This window comes from Streptopelia decaocto (genome assembly GCF_964273445.1).
Source record: "Streptopelia decaocto genome assembly, chromosome: Z".
Lineage (NCBI taxonomy): Eukaryota > Metazoa > Chordata > Aves > Columbiformes > Columbidae > Streptopelia > Streptopelia decaocto.
This window is the reverse complement of record NC_138657.1, coordinates 34,050,317-34,070,179: the sequence shown is the minus strand read 5'-3', so window position 1 is coordinate 34,070,179 and position 19,863 is coordinate 34,050,317. Positions and strand designations below refer to the sequence as shown.

At 40.3% G+C, this 19,863-nt stretch overlaps 1 protein-coding gene across 1 annotated transcript in view; it reads left to right on the top strand.

Moving 5' to 3' along the window:
* The window catches only part of SHC3 (SHC adaptor protein 3), a gene marked incomplete at its 5' end in the record, with an annotated part of 56,655 nt that overhangs the window by 35,064 nt on the left and 1,728 nt on the right, over nucleotides 1-19,863 (top strand). Inside the window, 8 exons of the mRNA XM_082074873.1 lie at nucleotides 487-606; nucleotides 3,781-3,834; nucleotides 8,079-8,130; nucleotides 12,214-12,340; nucleotides 13,478-13,631; nucleotides 14,617-14,713; nucleotides 15,599-15,793; nucleotides 17,936-18,231. Of these exons, the coding sequence (XP_081930999.1) occupies nucleotides 487-606; nucleotides 3,781-3,834; nucleotides 8,079-8,130; nucleotides 12,214-12,340; nucleotides 13,478-13,631; nucleotides 14,617-14,713; nucleotides 15,599-15,793; nucleotides 17,936-18,231 (1,095 nt within the window). The remainder of the gene's footprint in view (nucleotides 1-486; nucleotides 607-3,780; nucleotides 3,835-8,078; nucleotides 8,131-12,213; nucleotides 12,341-13,477; nucleotides 13,632-14,616; nucleotides 14,714-15,598; nucleotides 15,794-17,935; nucleotides 18,232-19,863) is intronic.

The following is a 19,863-nucleotide window of genomic DNA, read 5'->3' as shown; positions in this document are numbered from 1 at the left end:
CCCCTTTTGTGAGTATTCTGTTGGTATCACTGGAGTCCCACTTTCCATTTGGGAAGGGAGCAAAGCAGTCAGTAGATGCAGAGCAAACAACAGATTTATTTTCAGGAGTTGAGGCTGTTTTTACAGAGTAAGAAAATGCCATTTTAAGATGCTGACTTAAGGTATTAATCTTAGTCTGCTCATGTGGTCCCTTGGTGAATATTAGACTTTAATATCTCACAGAAACCCTATTTTGTTGAGTCAAGAGTGGATGAATACCTGCCTAGCTATCATCATTATTGTTATTAGTATTTGCATTATCAGTCTTACTAGTATTAGTATAAATGAGAAATTATCTCCAGAGGAAAACAGCTGTTGCAATGAAATGATCTTTGAAAAGTCAGTAACTTTTAGAAACCTTTAAGATTGCAGCTAACTCTGCATACAATGAAGGTCATCCCAGTTAAAGAGAGAACAAAAATGTGCTTTTTTCCCCCCACCTCACAGCCACCAAGCAAAGTTCTTTCTAGCATCTTGGGAAAGAGCAATCTTCAGTTTGCAGGAATGAGCATAATGCTGAATATCTCCACCACCAGCTTAAACCTAATGACTCCGGATACAAAACAGGTGAGTGTAACTGCCATATTAATTGGTGGGGCTTTTGATAAACAGCCAACTGCAAAATTATTTGCTGTCTGCAAAAATACTCAGTTGCTCAAAGTTGTTATTCTACAATAGCGACTATAAAATGAATGAAAGCAGAATATAAAGCATAGTAGGAGTCATAGTTTATTCCAGTATTCAACACAGCTCTGCTGAATTATTTTCTTCTTTCCATGTTTCAGGTAGCTTTGCTCTTAAAAGACTTATGACATGAAATGGCATTTTCTTGTCGTGGGAGTTCTTGTTGGGTACAATTACTAACTTTCAGAGTGTTAAAAGCAATACATTTGGAGTAAGTGACTAAAGGACTCAATGCACATCCCCAATTTTGTTGTCATTCTTCTCATTTAGAGCCTTAAGGGCAATCTGTTCCTGAGGTGCTGCTAAAAATACAGCCTCAGGGATTTTGCAGTGCAGTGAAATGCCAGTCTTTTAGAGAGACAAGGCAGCCTTTGTCAAGTAGCCCATTTCTTCTTCTTCATTGTGCTGAAGGTACAGACAGACTTTGGGGAATCACTGCAGTGGGTTGTGAATGATGTATGAGATGAGAAAAATCCTTGCTCAGGGTATACGTATACAAGAGAAAGCAGACAGACATGCGTAGTCACTGCTGTGTATTTGCTGTGAGCCACATACTGTGTCAGGGCACGCAACTTCTGCCCAGATACAGCTAGAGAGAAAAAAACCAAACCAACCTGCTGTCCTTAGGAGCATCAGGATTAAAGAACAAGAAGGAATACATACACTGTCTATTAAAAAGCATACTGTTTATTATTATTATGTTTTCATTGATTTATCTTCGTTCTGATCCTTACTGAGAAAACATCATAATCTTCTGCAGTAAGCACAGATTGTGGGAGCAGCATTATGGCTGGCTGTAGTAGTTTGAAGCCTTTTAATGGTGTATACACAGCAGTGCTTTTCATAAGGACAGTTGCTCCCAGTCAGAAGCACAGGAACTTGATGTAAATTACATATACCAAAAAAGAGCCAAACCCTGAAAATCACCTTGTGTTTAGCTAATGTCAGGGTAGAAATGGAGTTAAACTGATTCATCCCAGGGAAGAATCCTCCCTGAGATGTTTTGCCTTTTTTTTTCTGAGTTAAAAAACCTGTTTATCTTTCTCTCACATCATTCTTTTTAATATAGGTTTGGACTGAGTACTGCAGGCCTGGGAAACATCTGGTTTCTCAGATTTCCCCAGTCTGGCTGTGGTCTCCCTTGTTTCTTCTTTGTGCCAAGCATTTGATTTGAAAATAAGCCTGGCCCAGCAGCTTTGCCCTTTGGGCCCCCACCCAGGAAGATGGCTGTGAACTTCTATAATAGCATCTTTTTTCCCAGAGGGGCTGGAAGGAAAGAAAAGACAAGACATGGGGTTTGGACCTTGGGGTAGCAAGAAGGCAATTGCACGTATCCCTGCGCAACAGTTTTGTAGATATTTTAAGCAGGCATGAGTGGAAGTTGATTTTGTTTTGTTTATTTGTTTAAAATGCAGATTTGGGTAGACTAGAATATTCCTAAACTATGTGCTAACATTAGTGAATAGTTTTTTTAAGCAATGCAAGGTGTTGGTAATTTGCTTATTATACTTATTGGTAATTGCTTATTATACTTATTTAAGTATTTTGATATGGGGGGCGGTACGGAGTGGGAAATAACCCTGATTAAAACTAAACTAAACTAAATTGTTTACCTGTGGAATTAAAACAAAACAAAACAAAACAAAGGTCCAACTTGAACTGGTGGTTTTAAGCGCTTTCAAGTTTTCTCAAAATTTGGAAAAATATGTTTAGGGGCAATCTGGAATAATTTTCCTGTGGTTTTTTTTTTTTGATGGTGAACTAAAAGATCAAGTTATTTGCACAATTCAAGACAGTGACAATATTAAATGTGTAACAAATCTGCACTAGTTAATCTCTATCACTGTGTTCACTTCTTTATGGGAAAAAGAGAAGGAAATCCTCGCTGACAAGTAATAGAACAAGAATTAACTGCTGAAAACTTAAAAATTAACTGTATTTTCAGAGTCTGCTGTGGGACAGGCAGGAGTATTGAAAATGAAGAACTCTTTAGATGAAAAAAAGCACTACAAATATTTGTGAACTCTTTGAGTTGGTGAAACAGCAAGATGCAGAGAAACTCATGTCAGGCTTTTTTCTTTCCAAGGAAGATAGTTGCTAGTTCAGGTCTTTAAGATGCAGGATGGGAAAACATCCCAGATAATATATTTTTAGTCCCAGTTTTCTAAACTATGAGGTACCCTCTCCAAAGTGGGCAATTAAGATCCAGATAACTATTATCACATGCTGTGGGGCACTAAATAAGGGACCTGTCCTATACCAGACAAATTCCTTGGCATGGTGTCTGTGACTTAAATGATCAAGTGAAATGTACTTTCAAATGACCTTTTCTTTCTTGGTTGTTACATGATTTAATTATTGAAAGATTTCATAAGTTAAATCTCAGTATAGCAATGGAGCAGAGCTGTTCTCCTTGTATTAGAGGTTCACAACAATTTGTCTCTTTCCAGGGATATATCATATTAGTTCAAGTTGTACATAAGCAAATTGAATTTCAAATGCCCTGAAGAATGCCTGAGATTTTGTCCACAATGCTATGTTGCAGCTAGATTCAAAATTCTGTTTGCATATTGCATATTGGTGTTTGAAACATCAAATGATGCAGTAGGTATGGGAAGCAATGTTAGAAACCTTAGCTGGTGTGCAGATTGGCATGATTTCATTGATTTCACCAGAGCAGCATCAGCAGAAAAGTACTTTGATGAATAGGACCCTTTGCTCCATTCATCACTATCTGTAATAAAGAAAGTGAGTTTTAGCAGATGAAAATTTCTCTGAATATACTATGTGACATATCTCTATGATTTACTGGAGTTCTGAGCACATTTAGCAATTTTGCTGTATCCTTCTAGGTTTTAAAGAATATAGAATAGATACATCAATCCTTAAGTTTGTTTATATTACCATGCTACTCTTTGCACTCCTTGTAGGTGAAATGCAGAGGTCATTTTGATCTTGGTTTTGGATTTTCACCCCCATACAAACCAAAAAAGAAATCAAAAGGGTGAACTGTAAGAAAATCTACTGACTGACACATATTCTTTCTAATCCATACAGATCATAGCGAATCACCATATGCAATCCATTTCCTTTGCGTCTGGAGGTGACCCGGTAAGCGTTTCTTTAAAGCTTTCCACCACATAGATATTGCTTTATGAGGGCTGTGTGGCAAAATTTATTGCATAGCTTACTGAAAGAAAAATATAACCACAATAGCTCCTGTTTCTTATTTCATAAATTCTCCTTGATTGTTGCCATCAAACTCTTTTTGGGGGAAACAACTGACAAGCAGTCATAAATCCTCCTTTTTGAATGACTGAAATGAAAAGAATCGGATGGCTGTGAGCATTCGTATAATAACTGATAAGCAGGGCTCTGTTTTTCAGAGTAATGTAGTATGTTCCTATGGGTATCGTGTGAATTTTTGTCCTGACTATTTTTTTTTAAATGGCAATAGATTATGTTGCAGTTATATTTATAGCAATGTGTGCATTTGTTTCTTTTCTTCTTGTCTCTAAGTGTACATTAAGAAGACTGTGCTAAATACAGCCTTCAAGTATATTCACTACACTTATGCAGTTTGAAGACAGGCTTTCAGGAAAAGCCCAGATCTTTCTAGTTTTGCGAAGCTTTCAGATACAGCTATGTATGTGGTTCATTTAAATCGAAGGGCAGACTTCTTTGCTTTTCTCTGTTTTTACAAGCAGCCCATCCAAAGACATATTAAATTTGCTTAAAGAGTATTTGTCACCCAGCAATGGGAGAATTATAAAATAGAGACTTTGCTCACCTCTTACCTTAGAAGTTTGAAAGCTTTAAAACCTAGATTATTTGAATGGATCCGCCTATTCCTCCATCATATGATTAACTGTCATTTATCAGCCATGTACTACAGGTAAGGCAATTTCTAGACTGCTTTGTGAATTAAATTCTCTTAGTTCAACTCTGTTAATCTGAATATTCTTGGCACTTTTTCTGTTCATTTTTCTATCCTCAGAAAACATAAGGGCAAACTTCAGTATTAGTATAGCTCCCCTCAGCTCATTTCAGTTCCAGAAAGGAAAAGGACACCGTATCATAATAATTTGGGTAACAAAAAATGCATCAAAAGCAGCTTTGAAATCAAACAGATTGCAATGGATGCTGTAAATGAACAATTCCTGAAGTGGGCAGAGGAGTGATTAGCACAGTTCCCTGCCTCCATAAGAAGATTCTTCGCTCCCCATCTGCCATCCCAAATGCTGAGTCCTGGAAACACCATTGCACACTGCCCACTGATAGAGTGATTTACCAGGAAAGAGGAGAGAGGCAGCAGTAGGGATTGGATTTGGAGTAAACAAGCTCTTCCAAATGTTTTAGAGAGATAAAAATCATGCTACTGAGTCAGTGAGCTACCAGAGAAATCCAATTGCATGGTGTAAAGGAGCCTACAAGAGGCAGTGAAATTGTAAAGATGCATTCCCAACAAGACCACAGCATGATGATCTCATTCTGGAGGTGGAGAGGGTAGGTATGAGTATCTAATGATGCTCTACAGGCTTGTCTCAGTGGGCTAGTATCTGGCACAACTTTAAATCAAAAGCTTGTTCATAAAGCAGATGATTCCTTTGTCCTGTGTGCACAAGGAGGAAGATAAGATGCAAGGATAAGATTTAAGTCACAGCTTTATTAACCCAGCTGAGGGTCACCCAGGCATAACTGTTATCAGCCCTTAATGATCTCCACTTGTTGGAAGATTGCCACCACCAAACCGTGTCCCCCGCAAACCAGCTGGGCTCCAGCCAGAAGCTCATCTCCTCATATGAGATTTAAAATGGATGGAGGAAGGCCATACTGAAACAGGAACCCATGTCTGTGTCCTTGTTTCTTCAGGAAATACTTCCCTTATTTTGAATTTTGAAGTTTGTTTTATAGAAGTGACGCTGCCCCACTTCTCAACCCATCCACTTTTCTGCTCTGGGTATCTGCCACACATTCACACCAGAAATTATGTTTGCATCTTTCGTCCCACTGCCTAAGCATTAATTACTTCCATCATTCAAAATGTATCCACTGGAGAAGTGTTCCAAAGTCTTGGAGAACAGCTTGAGTACCATATATATTTTTGCAATATTCCCCATTGAATGAGTCAGACAGTTTCTGGCTGTGTCAGTACATGGGAGCTTGAAAGTCGCTCCACCAAATCCTTTTACATACCATTTCAGAATCACTTTTAGTTCACTTCCAAGACTCTGTTCTGAATCTGCTTTACCTCTCTTCAGCCCCTCCTTATGATACACTAAATATTTTTCATCCATAGGCACTTTGGGTAGCTGTTTCCAGGCTGCTAGACAAGACATCTGGTTTTGGAGATGCCTGTGGAAATTTCAGATAGGCAGATCTCATAAGGTCTAATAAGGCAGGTCTCTCAGAGGTCCCTGAAGGCAGTACTTTTTCAGTTTCAGCCCCGCCTCGAAATTTTAACACTGCAATACAATTTCTTCGAGGTGAAAATTATAGCTCATTCATACTTGTCTTCAGTCCTTGAATGTCAGGGGCCACTTTGCTGCATCAGGCCATCCCTGTATTGCCTTTTGATAGGAGTCTTCTAATTTAGCCATTGTGAAATGTGCCTGTCCTTAATGGTTTGTCATAGTCAGCTTGAATCTGAGAGCTTTAGATGAAATAAAGAGTAGGTGGTTCCAGTCTCTTACACCCACACTGGCTATGAGATAGATCTATGATTTACTCAGGCATAAATGTATCCATTATCTATGTCTGTACTAGTAAATAAAATTATCTGCGGCCTATTTCCTGGCCCCAAATCTAAACAGCACAGCGCAATTTGCATCTGCATATTCACTCTCTTCCCTCCAAGCGGTCTCTGGGGATCAATGCCCAGCATGTGCTGGCCCCTCAGAGAATTTGAGAGCATGGAGTGAGAAACCAGCACAGCCAGGCAAGGAAGAGTAGCAACAATTAAATGGTATTGACACCTGTGGAACAACTCACAGGCCTTTACCTTGGCTCTATTTGCGAGGTCTATAGGCTCTCTGTCTATAGGTATAACCTCTTTTCTCATCTGCTTACTGGTTGATATGCATTGTTACTTCTGCTCAAGTCATTGCCCAGACACTATGTCATTGAGTGCTTAAGAAATTACTGGACAAAATGCTAGGACTATTATTCTATGCTCTGCTTTTTTTACAGACAAACTTCATTACTGCTGTGTCTGATTACCTTCCAATAATTCATTACATGATATGGCTACATATCTGTCACCAGAACCATTAATAGGCTTCATCATTTCCCTTGCCCTCTCTTTAGGAAGGAAGTTGTATATATATGCAGCACAGTGATTTGTTTTGGGTGTATGGTGGTGGTGTGTGCTTGCACTAAAGAAAGCCAAGCTCAATAAGTCTATCATCTTTCAACTGTAGATTGATGTTTTTTATGACACGAGGTCTTGATGTAATTGTCAATGGTCTTGGATTGGTCCCCTGAAAATCCTTTGGGTAGATTTATGCAGCCAGCTGTAGTGTATCTTACATATATCTCAGTTAGGTTTAGCCATACCTGACAAGCCAGGCATGTCAGGAAATATTGGATCTAACCAGGACTTCCTGATCACAACAAGGATATATGGCATTTCCCAGATGTCCCAGCAGGGTCATGTTTCCCAGAAGCACTGGTCTTTTCTGTTTCATCTGCATGAAGATAAAAGTCTGTGCCACTTGTGCAGAGGAGTGTGAGAGAAGCAGGAGAGCAAGAAAAAGTCCCCGAAGAAGATGGCCTGTGGCAATGGGGATGGCTGGGGCCAGCCTATGGGCTGGGAGAGAGCGTCCTGGGAAACTGCTTGTCACAGCTGAGCAGCAGCTGAGCATCTCTGTGCTGTATGGCATTGTCATCAGTAACGTTAGCGTGCCTGCTTGTCACACATGAATAAACAATGCTGCTCAGTATTTCTGAGGAGCAGGGCTGTGACTCCCACTCCTTCTGCCACAAAACCACTTGATTATTCACGTTCTGAACAAAAACCTCTGGGTATTTTGAGGACAAAGACTTGTAATTCTCCTTCCTTCTAAATGAGACCTGATCCAAATCCTACTGAATTTGTTTAATTGATTTTCAAAGGTCTTGGAAGAAATTTTTAAGTTCTGCTGAAATAGATCACACTCTGGAGAAAACAAAGTGGTGGTATCAGTACCAAAACCCATAAATATTTGTACGGTGTTTAAATAGTATGTAACTGTAAGGCAAAACATGTCATCTGAGGCTCTGCCCACAGGAATAAACAGGCTCGGGACTGTGATCTTTTGCTATGATTAGTGCAAAGATTTTTTGCATTCATTGTACATACCTTATTTTTTTGACAGGATACAACTGACTATGTTGCGTATGTAGCTAAGGATCCTGTTAATCGAAGAGGTAAGTTAGAAATACCTATTTGGCAACTTTTTTCCTTTGAGAAACATGCATTATTCATGGTATAATTGAGAAGATTTTTTTTCCCCCTAGAAAAAAATAAATGCAGCCAAATAAAAAGACTGCCTTTTGACAGGGCCATGGAAAGATTGTGTAGTAATAAAGAACAGCCATAGGCCAAGTTCATTCTCAAACTTGGAACAGGTCTTGCCTGTAGTTCATCTCCAAATATCACTTGGATTCTCTTCATCTCTTAAATCAAATGCTTGTCTTATTTGGCTGTGTGAGCTTCTAGGCAACATCTAACTTCTGCCTACACCCCAAAACTATGCAAGAACCTGAGCAGTCCTCTGACTGAGTCCTCCAAGGAGGCAGCTGAATCTGTTAGGTCTTCTCAGTACATACCTAATTCTTCCTGGCAGCATCAGATTCTTTACCAAATAGTGAGTTTTTGAGACAGCTTGCTGGAGGCTGTAATCCTCTTTCTCAGTGAAGTATTATTCAAGGTTGTATTGATTTATGAGCAATCAGTCAGAAACAAGGAACCTCTTGTTGATTGTCTTCAAAGGCTAAGATCCAGTTCAGATTCTCAAAAACAAATTACAAGAAGTGTAAATTACAGTCTGAAATAATAGGTATGGAAAACACACTTGCTTGTAATGCAAAAAGCATCACAAGGTTTTAATGCTAAATACAAAGTATTGTATAATGTACCTGAGAGTCCATTTATTATTCATAGATTCACAGAGAAAAAAGCCTAGCTCCAAAAAAAGACTCAAGCATTTCCAACAGGATATTTTTGCAATTCAGACACTTTAGCTACAAAATGGCAATACAAAGTCTGAGCTGCCATATTACCATGGGCACAACTAGTGCAAGAGCTTCTGTATTTTGTCATCTTTAATGATTTCATAACAGATACATCAACAATCTGTTGTGTCCATGTGCAGATATGTCCAGACTTGAGAGTATTAGCTCATAACTAATACCTGCATTAAGCATACTAATATACTGAATATTAGTGAAACACCTAGGAAACTTATGGGGAGTGGGAGGTAGGGAGATAGTCTAGTTCTTTGCTATGCTTGTTATGTTCCAGCATCATGCATCCCCCATTAGAAGGCTCTGGCATCAGACTGTAGGCTGTATGATGTAGAGCTGCTCCCCACTCCACCTGCTTCAGCAGTACCCTTCTGCTAAACTGGAGACTGATTTGGTTGTGCTGAGAGATCTCAGTGGCAATGTAGTGGACCAGCATTGCAGAGCAGACATTTGCACTGTAGAGTCTGGAGGAGCCCTGTCTCTGTTTTGTTTCTGTGTGAGTGGATTTTTTATAAAAGTTGTTTCGTGGACCATGTTCCTTATATTTAAGTTGATTGCGTTTAGCATTAGCTTCCGCTAGTCTATCCTAGATTGAGGAGTCATCTAAGTACCTGGTGTTTTCTTCCTACAGTGTAACTGGTTCAAGTAATTTCTCCGTTTTCTTTTAAATGCTTGTCAGAGTCAACTCTGTAGATCTCCAGCTGCAGACCACATCATCCATCCTTCAGATAATTTCTGTTGCTCCTTCTTTAATTTTTCTGCATTGTTTTAAGAAAGTAAATGATTCCTGTTATTGTTCGGAGTAACCAAAGGTCAGCAATCTATAACAAAAGCTGCACCTTCCTATTCTTACTTGGTTTTGTCCCCATCATTAGCTGTTTTCGCATAAGAACTTTGCTGTAGCGAAGCACTGTTATTTTACATTAAATTCATTCATGCTGTGAACTTTAAGCCTTCTCTTTTACAGCTTTCCATGGGAGCTTTCCCTAACTGTATGTGTACATCAGTCATTTGCAGATCAGTGACTTTGTATGTAACCAGTATTAAAACACATTTTTTAAAAGGTCTAGTTTACCAAGGGATCCAGATTGCCCTCTTTCGCCATCACTGGCTGTTCTGTCAGTCTTTGTGTTATCTGCAAATTACTTTAGAAGTGAGCTCGAATTTAGTTCGGTATCTAGTGAAAATGTTATTGCTGCTGTTACTGACACTACCGCTGATGCTGTAGTATATCTTTCACTTGCATATTAAACTCATTTCTTTCCAAGTATGAAAAAGCTCTCTTCCTGCTTTATATTCTGGATGTGGCAAACTAAAGACTGTCTGTCTTCCACTGTAACATTCACAAGAAATCATCTCTCTGTGACCCAAACCTTATCCTTTTGCAAGAAGCACATCTCCTACCTGCTGAAAGTCCATTCACGTATCCAAGGAAACGGGTTACTCATTATGTCACCTACTGAAACTACTTAATAACTCATGCTTCATTTCAGCTCCAGATAGGTTTAGTGGTTAGCAATGTAGCCTCTTTAAATCCTGGCTCAAGTTATAAAGTGCAAAAATGATGGTTTTGTTTGGCCTAACTACTTTTGGTCCATGTTCATGGAGATAAGCCTGCACCTTATTTGGGGGCTGATTGTTCACTGCCACCAGCAGGGAGGCAGAGGGTGTAAACAGCAAATATCCTGCTGCTGGCCAGGGATGTCTGTCTCTGCCTTTGAACACATTAAGGTCCTGGTTTTGCCTGCTTTCGACATACAACTAAGGACATTTCCCTTGAATCAACCATTGCCTCAGTGTGCTGGTCGGCATAGCAGGTGCTATAAGGTGAGAAGACAGCATCACTGCATCTGTTTATCTGGGCAGCACTGTGACTGGTGCCATCTCGTGCTGCATGAGGTGCTGCTGCTGAGGGAGAGACAGTTTGGTCATTCCATACCTGCAGGTTTCTTGGCCCTTTTTTGTGGCCTCTTCAGGGATCTGTCCAGCAGATAGCCTTTGAGAAGTCATTGCTAAACCCCCTCAGTCTCCTTATATTGCTTTAACTAAAATTATCTCACACAAATGTTATGACCAACCCTTATTTATAGGTCTTTGGCATCCAAATCACTTGATTCCACTGAGCTGGATGCTGGGCATATGCTATACTTTCAGCCGAAGAATTTATATTCAGGTTATTAAAGAAGTCAGGGGTGATAGAAATTAATAACTTTGAACAAGGTCTCTCTGTACTGCAGAAGAGCTTGGAAAAGAACCAGAATTTCAAATGCAATCCAGGCTCTAGCCAGTAGACTGTGTGCTTGTCCAGCACTGAATAGGGAAAATGAACTTTCCTGGGTTTCTTGAATAGCAGTGAGGTGTTGTTCATTCATAGCTTTAGCTTCCAGCTCTTAACACCTACCCATGTTCCTGCAGTATTAGGTGAAATGTTCACAAGTTCACCTGTTTATGTTGTGACATAAGATAGTACCTCCGAGCCACCCTCAGATTTAAAACTGGCAGGGATTTCACTGCTCAGGCAGCTGATAAAGATTTCTTGGTCTCCCTTCTTACTGCCTCTGTCACAGTGGGTTCAGAGAGGTGGCACATGGGGGAATCATGAGATCGCTGAGATCCTGTGTCAGTGCTCCCCAGGGATCCTGCAGTTTGGTAGGAGTGTCTGCATACAGACAAGCAGGAAAATACACCAGCCTCTGTATTACTGGAATCAGATGAGGATCTGGGATCTAGGAAGTGTCCAGGAAGTATCCTGGTTACTGTTCCTCCTTCAGGCTGTCATTTGGAAAGTTCTGGAAACTCAAATGAAGGGAACGGCTTGCAAACTTGGGGTGTTTAGACATAAAACTGGAGTGGGGATAAAACTGAGGAAAGCAAGGAAAGCTTTTTTGTTGTTATTGTTACCATCTATATTTTTGTATTTTCAACTTAAAGCTCAGAATTCTCATATAATCTATTACAAGTGGAATTTTAATGAGATTTCCTGTCTTCACAGACTTGCTAAGATTGTGGAACTGATTTGTGGTCTTGCCTATTGCAGTTACACACCAGAGCAATTTTCTTTAACCTTTAAATAGACCACATTGCCTGAAATTCACTGTGCCAGATCTGTGTTTTATTGAAATGTAGATCTGGGTTTTATTGAAATGTGCATGCCATGACAGGGCAACTATGAGTGATATGTAGATGTTTTGTCATAGCTCAGTGCATCCCACCATAATATAAACAATTATTTGCATGTACATGTGTCGAATCTTTTTCATTTAGCTTGTCATATACTGGAATGCTGTGATGGCCTGGCCCAGGATGTCATCAGCACCATAGGGCAAGCATTTGAGCTTCGATTTAAGCAGTACTTGCGATGCCCCTCTAAGATATCTACTTTCCATGATAGGTGAGTATTATTGCAGAAGACTCCTAAAGGATCTTTTTTAGCTTTGTATTTACTTAATAAAATGTGCTGTGGACAATGTTGACGGACAGGATTTAAACACTTTAAAAAGAGAATTCAGCTGAAATAGCAAAGCAGGGTTTCTTAATGAATACAAAAGGAGCACAGTCATTTTAAAAGGATGGGCTAAATATGAATTTCACAGCAAACTTATTGAAATGATCATGTGCTTTCTGTTGTAGTTAGCAGGCAGAGTTGGATGGTCAAGAATGAATGTTCTTAGTGGCATTTCCTTGTTGTTGTTACTGTCATAGCAGGTCTATCAGTTTAGATGAAATAAGCTAGAGTTGCTGGTCTTCCAAAATGACTAGTGATGTTTCACTATTTCCGATATTAGCCAGGGTGAAGTTTTCAGGGATGTCATGTATTCTACAGAGGCTTTGACTGCATTGTTCTCTGGAGGATACAAAATGTGTCTGCTTCTGTATGTTTAAAAGGCTGGAATATAGCATTCTGATTTCTTGGGTAAGCTGTGTTTTTGATGTGAATTGCTATATGCTTGCTAACATTAGTATAAATCATAGTGAGCTGGTATCCTGTATAATCTCTTATATCAGAGTAAAATGAGTGTACAGTGAATTTAAAATGCTAGTATCCTAATCTGGAAGCATTCTGTACTCACTTTAGTGGTGTGTAAATGACTGTTAGATGTAGACTGAAACCACAGATCTGATCTCTTGACTTTTTGAAGTTCTTCCAGGTTTATATTAGTGATGGAGCAGCCATAATTAAAGACAAAGTTTTAGGGCTTAGTGAATCAATCAAGTAATATTACAAATGCTACTCTGAGGTTAAATAAAATTGTTTGTTAATGCAGTTTATAGTGGTCTTTAAAGCTAAATAAAACATCCGTCATGCAGCATAAACCATTTCATCCATTGCAAAGGAGGTTTAAATCAAATTTATCTAACAGAAGGAGTCTGCTGCATGATCCATCATTGCTTTCTGCCTTATGATGGTAGCTGAATTGTCAAAACAGTATGCCATAGTGATCCCCCGACAAGCAGTCTTTAACATGCTGCAAGTATCTGTAAGTGCTTTGCAAGTGAGGGGCAAAATAAAGCACTCACTTTCTTACAGGATGCAGAGTTTTGATGAGACATGGATGGAGGACGATAATGAAGCAACAGAACATCCATATTACAACAACATCCCAAATAAAATGCCCCCCCCTGGTGGCTTCATTGATGCCAGGCTCAAAACAAGACTTCCCACTGCTGCAGATACAGCTCAGGTCAGTGCAGTTGCATCTCTGCTCTCCTGCTGATGAATCCAAAATTTAATAAAAATGTGTATGGGTACATTGTGACTGTTTATAGCTCACAGCCCTTCCTGTGTGGTGAGTCCTTTTGAATGGGCATTGAAGGTCGAGGGGGCAGCAAATTAGTCATGTTCATAAAAAACAAAGAAGAAGAGCTCCTCATGGTGTTAAAAGATTACACATGTTCAAGGAAAAGAAATTCACTGAGCGTTACTATATTTGTAGAAACCATGTCTGCCGCAGAGAGTATCAAACAGTGCACACTGACTCAGAAAGATTTGATGCAGAACCCTTTAAACAATCTGGTGCCATTGTTACTAAGAATTCATTATGTTAATAACTCAGCAGCAATCAGCATTTGGCCGTGTTCCTAAGTAGGTTTGCACCTTGCTTAGAACTGAGGTCAGCTTGGATATTTCTACCAGCATTACTGTCAGAAGTTTGACTGCAGTATCAGTGTCGCCACCTAAGCTGAATTTTCAGATTCAGCACAACCCTCCTTAAATCCAGAGGGGCCTTGTCTGTAGACAGCATCCTCCCTTCCGTACCCAGGTGGATCCCTTCGTGTCAATGTGAGTCTTTCAGCTCAGGCTTTGGAGGGTGCTGGGGCTGTCTTCTGGTTCCAGGTGTGTTTCACAGAATCACAGAACGTTCTGCAAAACACTTTTCCCAGGCACGGTTTGTCAGGGCTTGCTATGTACTGGAGGAGATGATGCATCATTTGGGATTGTGGGGGTTAATAAAAGCAGGAAGCAGGGAAGTTTACATGAAGGTCACCGGTAATATCTTACTCCTACACAAATGCATTTGTGAGATCTATATTCTGACACTATGATGAATCAGAAATGAAGAGTGGGAGTACACAGAATACAGCCAAGGAAATTGTCAGAGCCACTCATAATATATCTGAGCGTTTTAAAGGTAATTGAACATTTCTTTGCACATGTGTCCATTCTAGTCTGCAGCAGGAGTGGGAGGAGACCAGACCTATTACCAGAATCGTCACTTAGGAGACAAATTGAGTGAAGACTGGCCTCATGGCCTGGTTAAGCAAGGTGAGTTTTGCAAGTTTTCGCTGTAATACTGAAGGAGGTCTTGGGTGGGCAAAGCATGTTAAAGTCTGGTGCCTAAAAGTCTTAAGGCAATGAACTGCACTTTGTTGATAGGTTCCTTTTGTCTGAATCTTAGCATTGATATCAGTAAAAAGCATTTGGTAATTATCCCTGGATGAATTATTAAATGCACACCTTCATAAAATCTTATCTTTTGCGGAGCAGTTCACAAATAGAACTGCCCCAAACTCTCTAGCTTGCCATGTCTTAAATCCCATTGGTCTGTTCTGAAAATCTGATCCACTAGGCTATGCAAGATGGAGTTTCCAAAGAAAGAGGCAAAAGTCAGAAGCATTTTTAAAATGTGGAACAATGCATGTGTTTGCACATGATCTCTGCTCTTCAAATAATAAATAATGCAAAATGTTATTTTTGTTGTTGTCTATGAATTTTAACCAAATCACATAAAAACATATGTGTGAAATTTCACCCCTTCTACCTTTATATGACGGCTTTACTGTGTTTCTGGGGACACTTTACTTTCAAATGCCAGAGTATGTTATTTGTTGTTAATCTCCACAGATCTGAGGATTTTATTCCATTTCCTTCTCTCATGGCTCCCCAGCTGAATATCAGTTTTGAAACTGACCATCTTTATTAACAAAATCTTTCCTCCTGAATAACAACCTCCCCAAACCCTCATTGAAACACGGTTCTGAATCCATTCATCAACATTTTTTTTTTCTACTAGATCCTGCAGTTATTGACTTTACATCTGCCATTCCAGGGAATTTTAAACTGATGGTGGTGGGGTGCGATGATATTTGGTCTTCATACCACTGTTCTGTCAAATACAAAAAAGAAGAAAAAAAGTCTTGAATTTTCTAGGTTCTCTGGATATCTGTAGTATGCCGGAAGGGAAATCACAAGTAACCCCAACAGTGGAGATGCCAGCATATGTAAACACTCAGCATATAAATATAGAAGCTCTATTGGCACTTCAGGCAGATGCTGAAATTACCTTCAGTGGAACAGCAGATGACACCAAAGAGAGCAGCCCAGGAAAGGATCTATTTGACATGAGTGAGTTCCCTTCCTATTTGCTCCCTTTCTAACAAGCAACCAAATATGTTTATGCATTAGTTCTGTACAAAAAAAATGTTAAATTCTCCAAATTTTAGTGTTTCTGGTGGAGCTATGGTGAATTTTACAATTCATTGCGGCTTAATTTCTGACTGAGTTAAAAAAAGGGTGGCTAAAGATTAGAAGCTAGTTTGTATTATATCTGAATTAAGCTGAGTTGCAGTCTACGCTGTTCTTAGCATTACAGGCAACAATGTCAGAAGGAAAATAAATCATATAGGAAAGTGAAGGCTGCAGAATTAGCTCCTGCCTGTCCTGTCAATATGTTACTAGAAGTCAATGCATATTACAAAATCTTTGTGCAACAAGGAAGCTGGGAGGGAAATTAAAAGGCTGTGCTATCCCTTGCTCTCCACAGGCCTCCTATTCCCTGCAACTATCTTTTCCAACTTTGAAGTCAGCTTCTCCATAGTCAGAATCATAGCCATAAACAATGGTTTAAGCATCAGTCATTATTTGATGTTGCTGCTACTGATTGTTTTCAGCCTTGAAGATACACTGAACATGAAGTATGGGGAAAACAGTTTGATGTGCAGAAAATTTTCTTCATTTTTCTACTCTTCCTATCTCAAATCAGTTGCTGACACATTATTTATTTAATTCAGTTCACATAATTAAAAGGCAGTGAGACAAAGCAGTTGGTGCCTGTGTGTTCTTTGTAATGTAACATATCTACATTTCAATTATCTCAGTATACATAAAACTGTCTTTCTGGCGTGCTTTTGCTGAGATATGGCTCTATTTCCATGAATTAGGGAGATTTTGGGTTGAAGGAAAGGGAAGAAAGTCGAGGGAATAGATATGTGTGAGTATAGATCTGAAATTAGAAAATTCTATCTGAAATCAGGGATGCTAACCTTCATTTCTAAGCTTGCATCTATTTTATACACATTCTCTTCCTAAAAACAGGGGAAATGGATTTTTCACCTTCCAGCCCTCAGAAATCCTTATTAACCATTGGATCATCAGAGAAAAGTAATATCAGAAAATGTGTCAACATTCCCTAAGTTAATGGTTTGCCAAGCTAGATGTGTATTGAACTTTGTGCAGACTGCAATGTAGTGAAGACATATATAGCTGACTTTGAGAAGTAGCTGAGGCATCAACATGCTGTGACAGCACAATATTTACACTACTTCTCCGAGCTAAGTTAACCCCTCTGTGGCCCCAGGCAGACATGGCTACGTACTTCTCACACCTGAGCAGTCTGTTTAGAGCTGCTGTATTGCTTCATGGTAGTGCTCTGCGGATGTCTTTTAGTAAGTCTACTGGGCACGGAACAATATCTCTTTGTAATGTGCACTAGTTGGTCAGATGAAGGAAAAATAGCTTCCAATAGTTCATCACAGCATATAATGAAGTACACACTGACCTATTTACTATTTCTGTAAGACCGTTTGGATCTGTAATGATACATCTTTTCATCACTCTGCAGAAAGTAACACTAAGTTCAGGATTTAGCTGAAGTTTAAAAGACGGTTCCCTGAGGCTTACTTCAGCTAGGTAAATCATAATAAAGGTGTTGGCCTGTGTCTGTGTTGCAAAGTCCTCTTCCTAGGTGGAGGCTAGGGGTGGGCTGAGTGGTAAGGGTGACTGATGCCTTCTAGACATACCCTTGAGCTGGAGACTCAGTAACAGATAATTTTTAAATGAATGTGTTGCTTGAAGAGAGACCAGATAGGAGTATAATGACATTGGGCACCCAATTTATCTAAAATTAAACTGTCTGACATACCTGGCAAGACAAAAGGACACCTCAGCCCGATATCAGGCAAGTAAATACAACTGCTGACAAAGCCATTACTGAAATAAAATCACACTACCTTTCAAAAGCTCCTGCCAAGGTTTGCTCTGATTTGCATCAGCATATTTCTGTGCGTAACGTACATTTTTAACATATTACATTCCTTGGTCTTAATATAATCCATAAATCAGTAGGGCTAGCAGTACATCTTCCCTCATTTTTTTTCATAAAGGGAAGTGGCTGTAACACAAAATAAATCCTGCTAAAACTGATTGGAATAGCACCATTTTGTAATATGATTTACCTCTGAATGATCTTGCCTTTGTTTCCACAACCAGAACCATTTGAAGATGCCCTCAAGAACCAAGCATCTGAGGCTGCGTTAAGTAAATCCACCTCCACTGGATGCACCAGTCCTCTTTTATCCAGAGCAGCTGACTGTACTGTAGCCAAAGAGCTGATTTCAGAGCCGTGGTATCAAGGAGAGATGAGTAGGAAAGACGCAGAACAGCTGTTAAAGAAATGTGGAGACTTCCTTGTGAGGAAAAGTACCACGAATCCTGGCTCCTATGTGCTGACAGGCATGCAAAATGGACAAGCCAAACATCTTCTTTTGGTAGACCCAGAAGGAACTGTAAGTGCTAGCTCCTTACTAACACAAGAGGTTTCTGACTCTAGACATTTTCTCTACACGCGTTTAATCTTGTTTACAGCTTATTCACAACTGATCATAAGTACAGCCTCATGTCTCTAATATGCCATCACATCTCTAATTCTCTCCCTGATGTGTGGCAGAAGACCCACTGGATGATTTCTGCACATTGCAGGGAGCCTTAGGGACCTGATTCCCCATCAAGGTCCAGCTTTGGCCACTGCAGTACAGTCTTTGTCAAAAGTATAGCTAAGACACTTTTTCAGCCTTCTTGCTGAGCAGCTGCTGCTGGCTGTGGAAGTTCAACCAGCCTGTGTGCTGGCAATTTCCACACGACATTTCCGTCAGCCAGGATACAGACCAGGCCCTCTGTGTGTTCCTGCACGTGAGCCTGAGAGATAACCGACATAGACCTACTCCATATTTTGCTGCAGAGGGACTCCCTTAGCCAACAAAGGAACCCTCCCAGCATCTGGATGGAGAAAGCAGGGGAGTTCCAGTTTTCTGCACCTGTCCTCTCCCACTTCTGGGGAGACTTAGTCTCATCTGACAGAATGAAGTCATTGCCACGTATTTTATTCTTGGCCTCCGGTAGCTGAGAGTGGACAACTCCTCTTCTTCTGTAAAGGACAACTCTAGATGACAAGCTTCAAAGTAAACGAGAAACTCCTGCAAAGGAGTTGGCCTGTTGGCATCTGTTTTCATTTGGGAAACCTGCAGCAGAGCAGCTGAACTGTGCGGGTCCTACAGATTCTGTAGCACTGCCATGAGGAATGCCCATGGTAGTTGCTGTAATTACATTTGCCACAGGACGGCAGTCAAAGAATGGTTTTGCACTGTTTAGATGCCAAGTGCCTAGTCCTGTGCTTGACCAGGACTCCAGCCCGGGGAACTGGCCCTATGTCTCCTAGGGTGGTGGCCTCCTTTGCTGAACTTTTGCCAGCTGTTTTGTGACTCCTGCAGCTGGGCCCCCTAATTCTCTCTTCAACATAAACCCACACATAGCTGACACAGGCTACTGCAAGGATAAGGCTGCTGTCTGACATGGCAAGTGCAGGGATGCTGTGTCCTCCCCTGGAGCTCTGCTGGCTGGCATGGAGTATTCAGGCCCTGTGATGATTCCTGGGACATTTTCCCTCTACAGAAGGAAGAGGACAGAGTCCCCTCATCTTTTCTGCATTGCCTTTAAAAGCAGCACTAATTTGCTGACCACCTTGCATAGGGACATCCTTATTGCCTGCACCTATCCCCTCTGATGTGCCATCATAGCCCAAATGACTCTGGAGCTCCTCATTCAAGAGGAACCGCTTCATATCAACAGCTTTTCTGTGGCTGTATTTAGGTTAACTGTGCTGTCTATATGATTTGTGGCATCCTGAGCAGCCTTATTTGGGACATATCAGAGCGGGGAGTTGTCAATAAAATGCCAGTGTGGCCAGCTGCAGCAGTGTGCTGGCAGCTTGCATTTCTTCTGTGTGGCCCCAGCATGGTTATTTGTAAAAAACAATTCATGCAAAGGCTGCCTGAAAATTCATTTCACTCACAAATTGCTCAATGGCACATTGCAGCTTTTAAGGGTGTGTTTTCAGAGCAGAATTAGCTGTCCAGTTACTT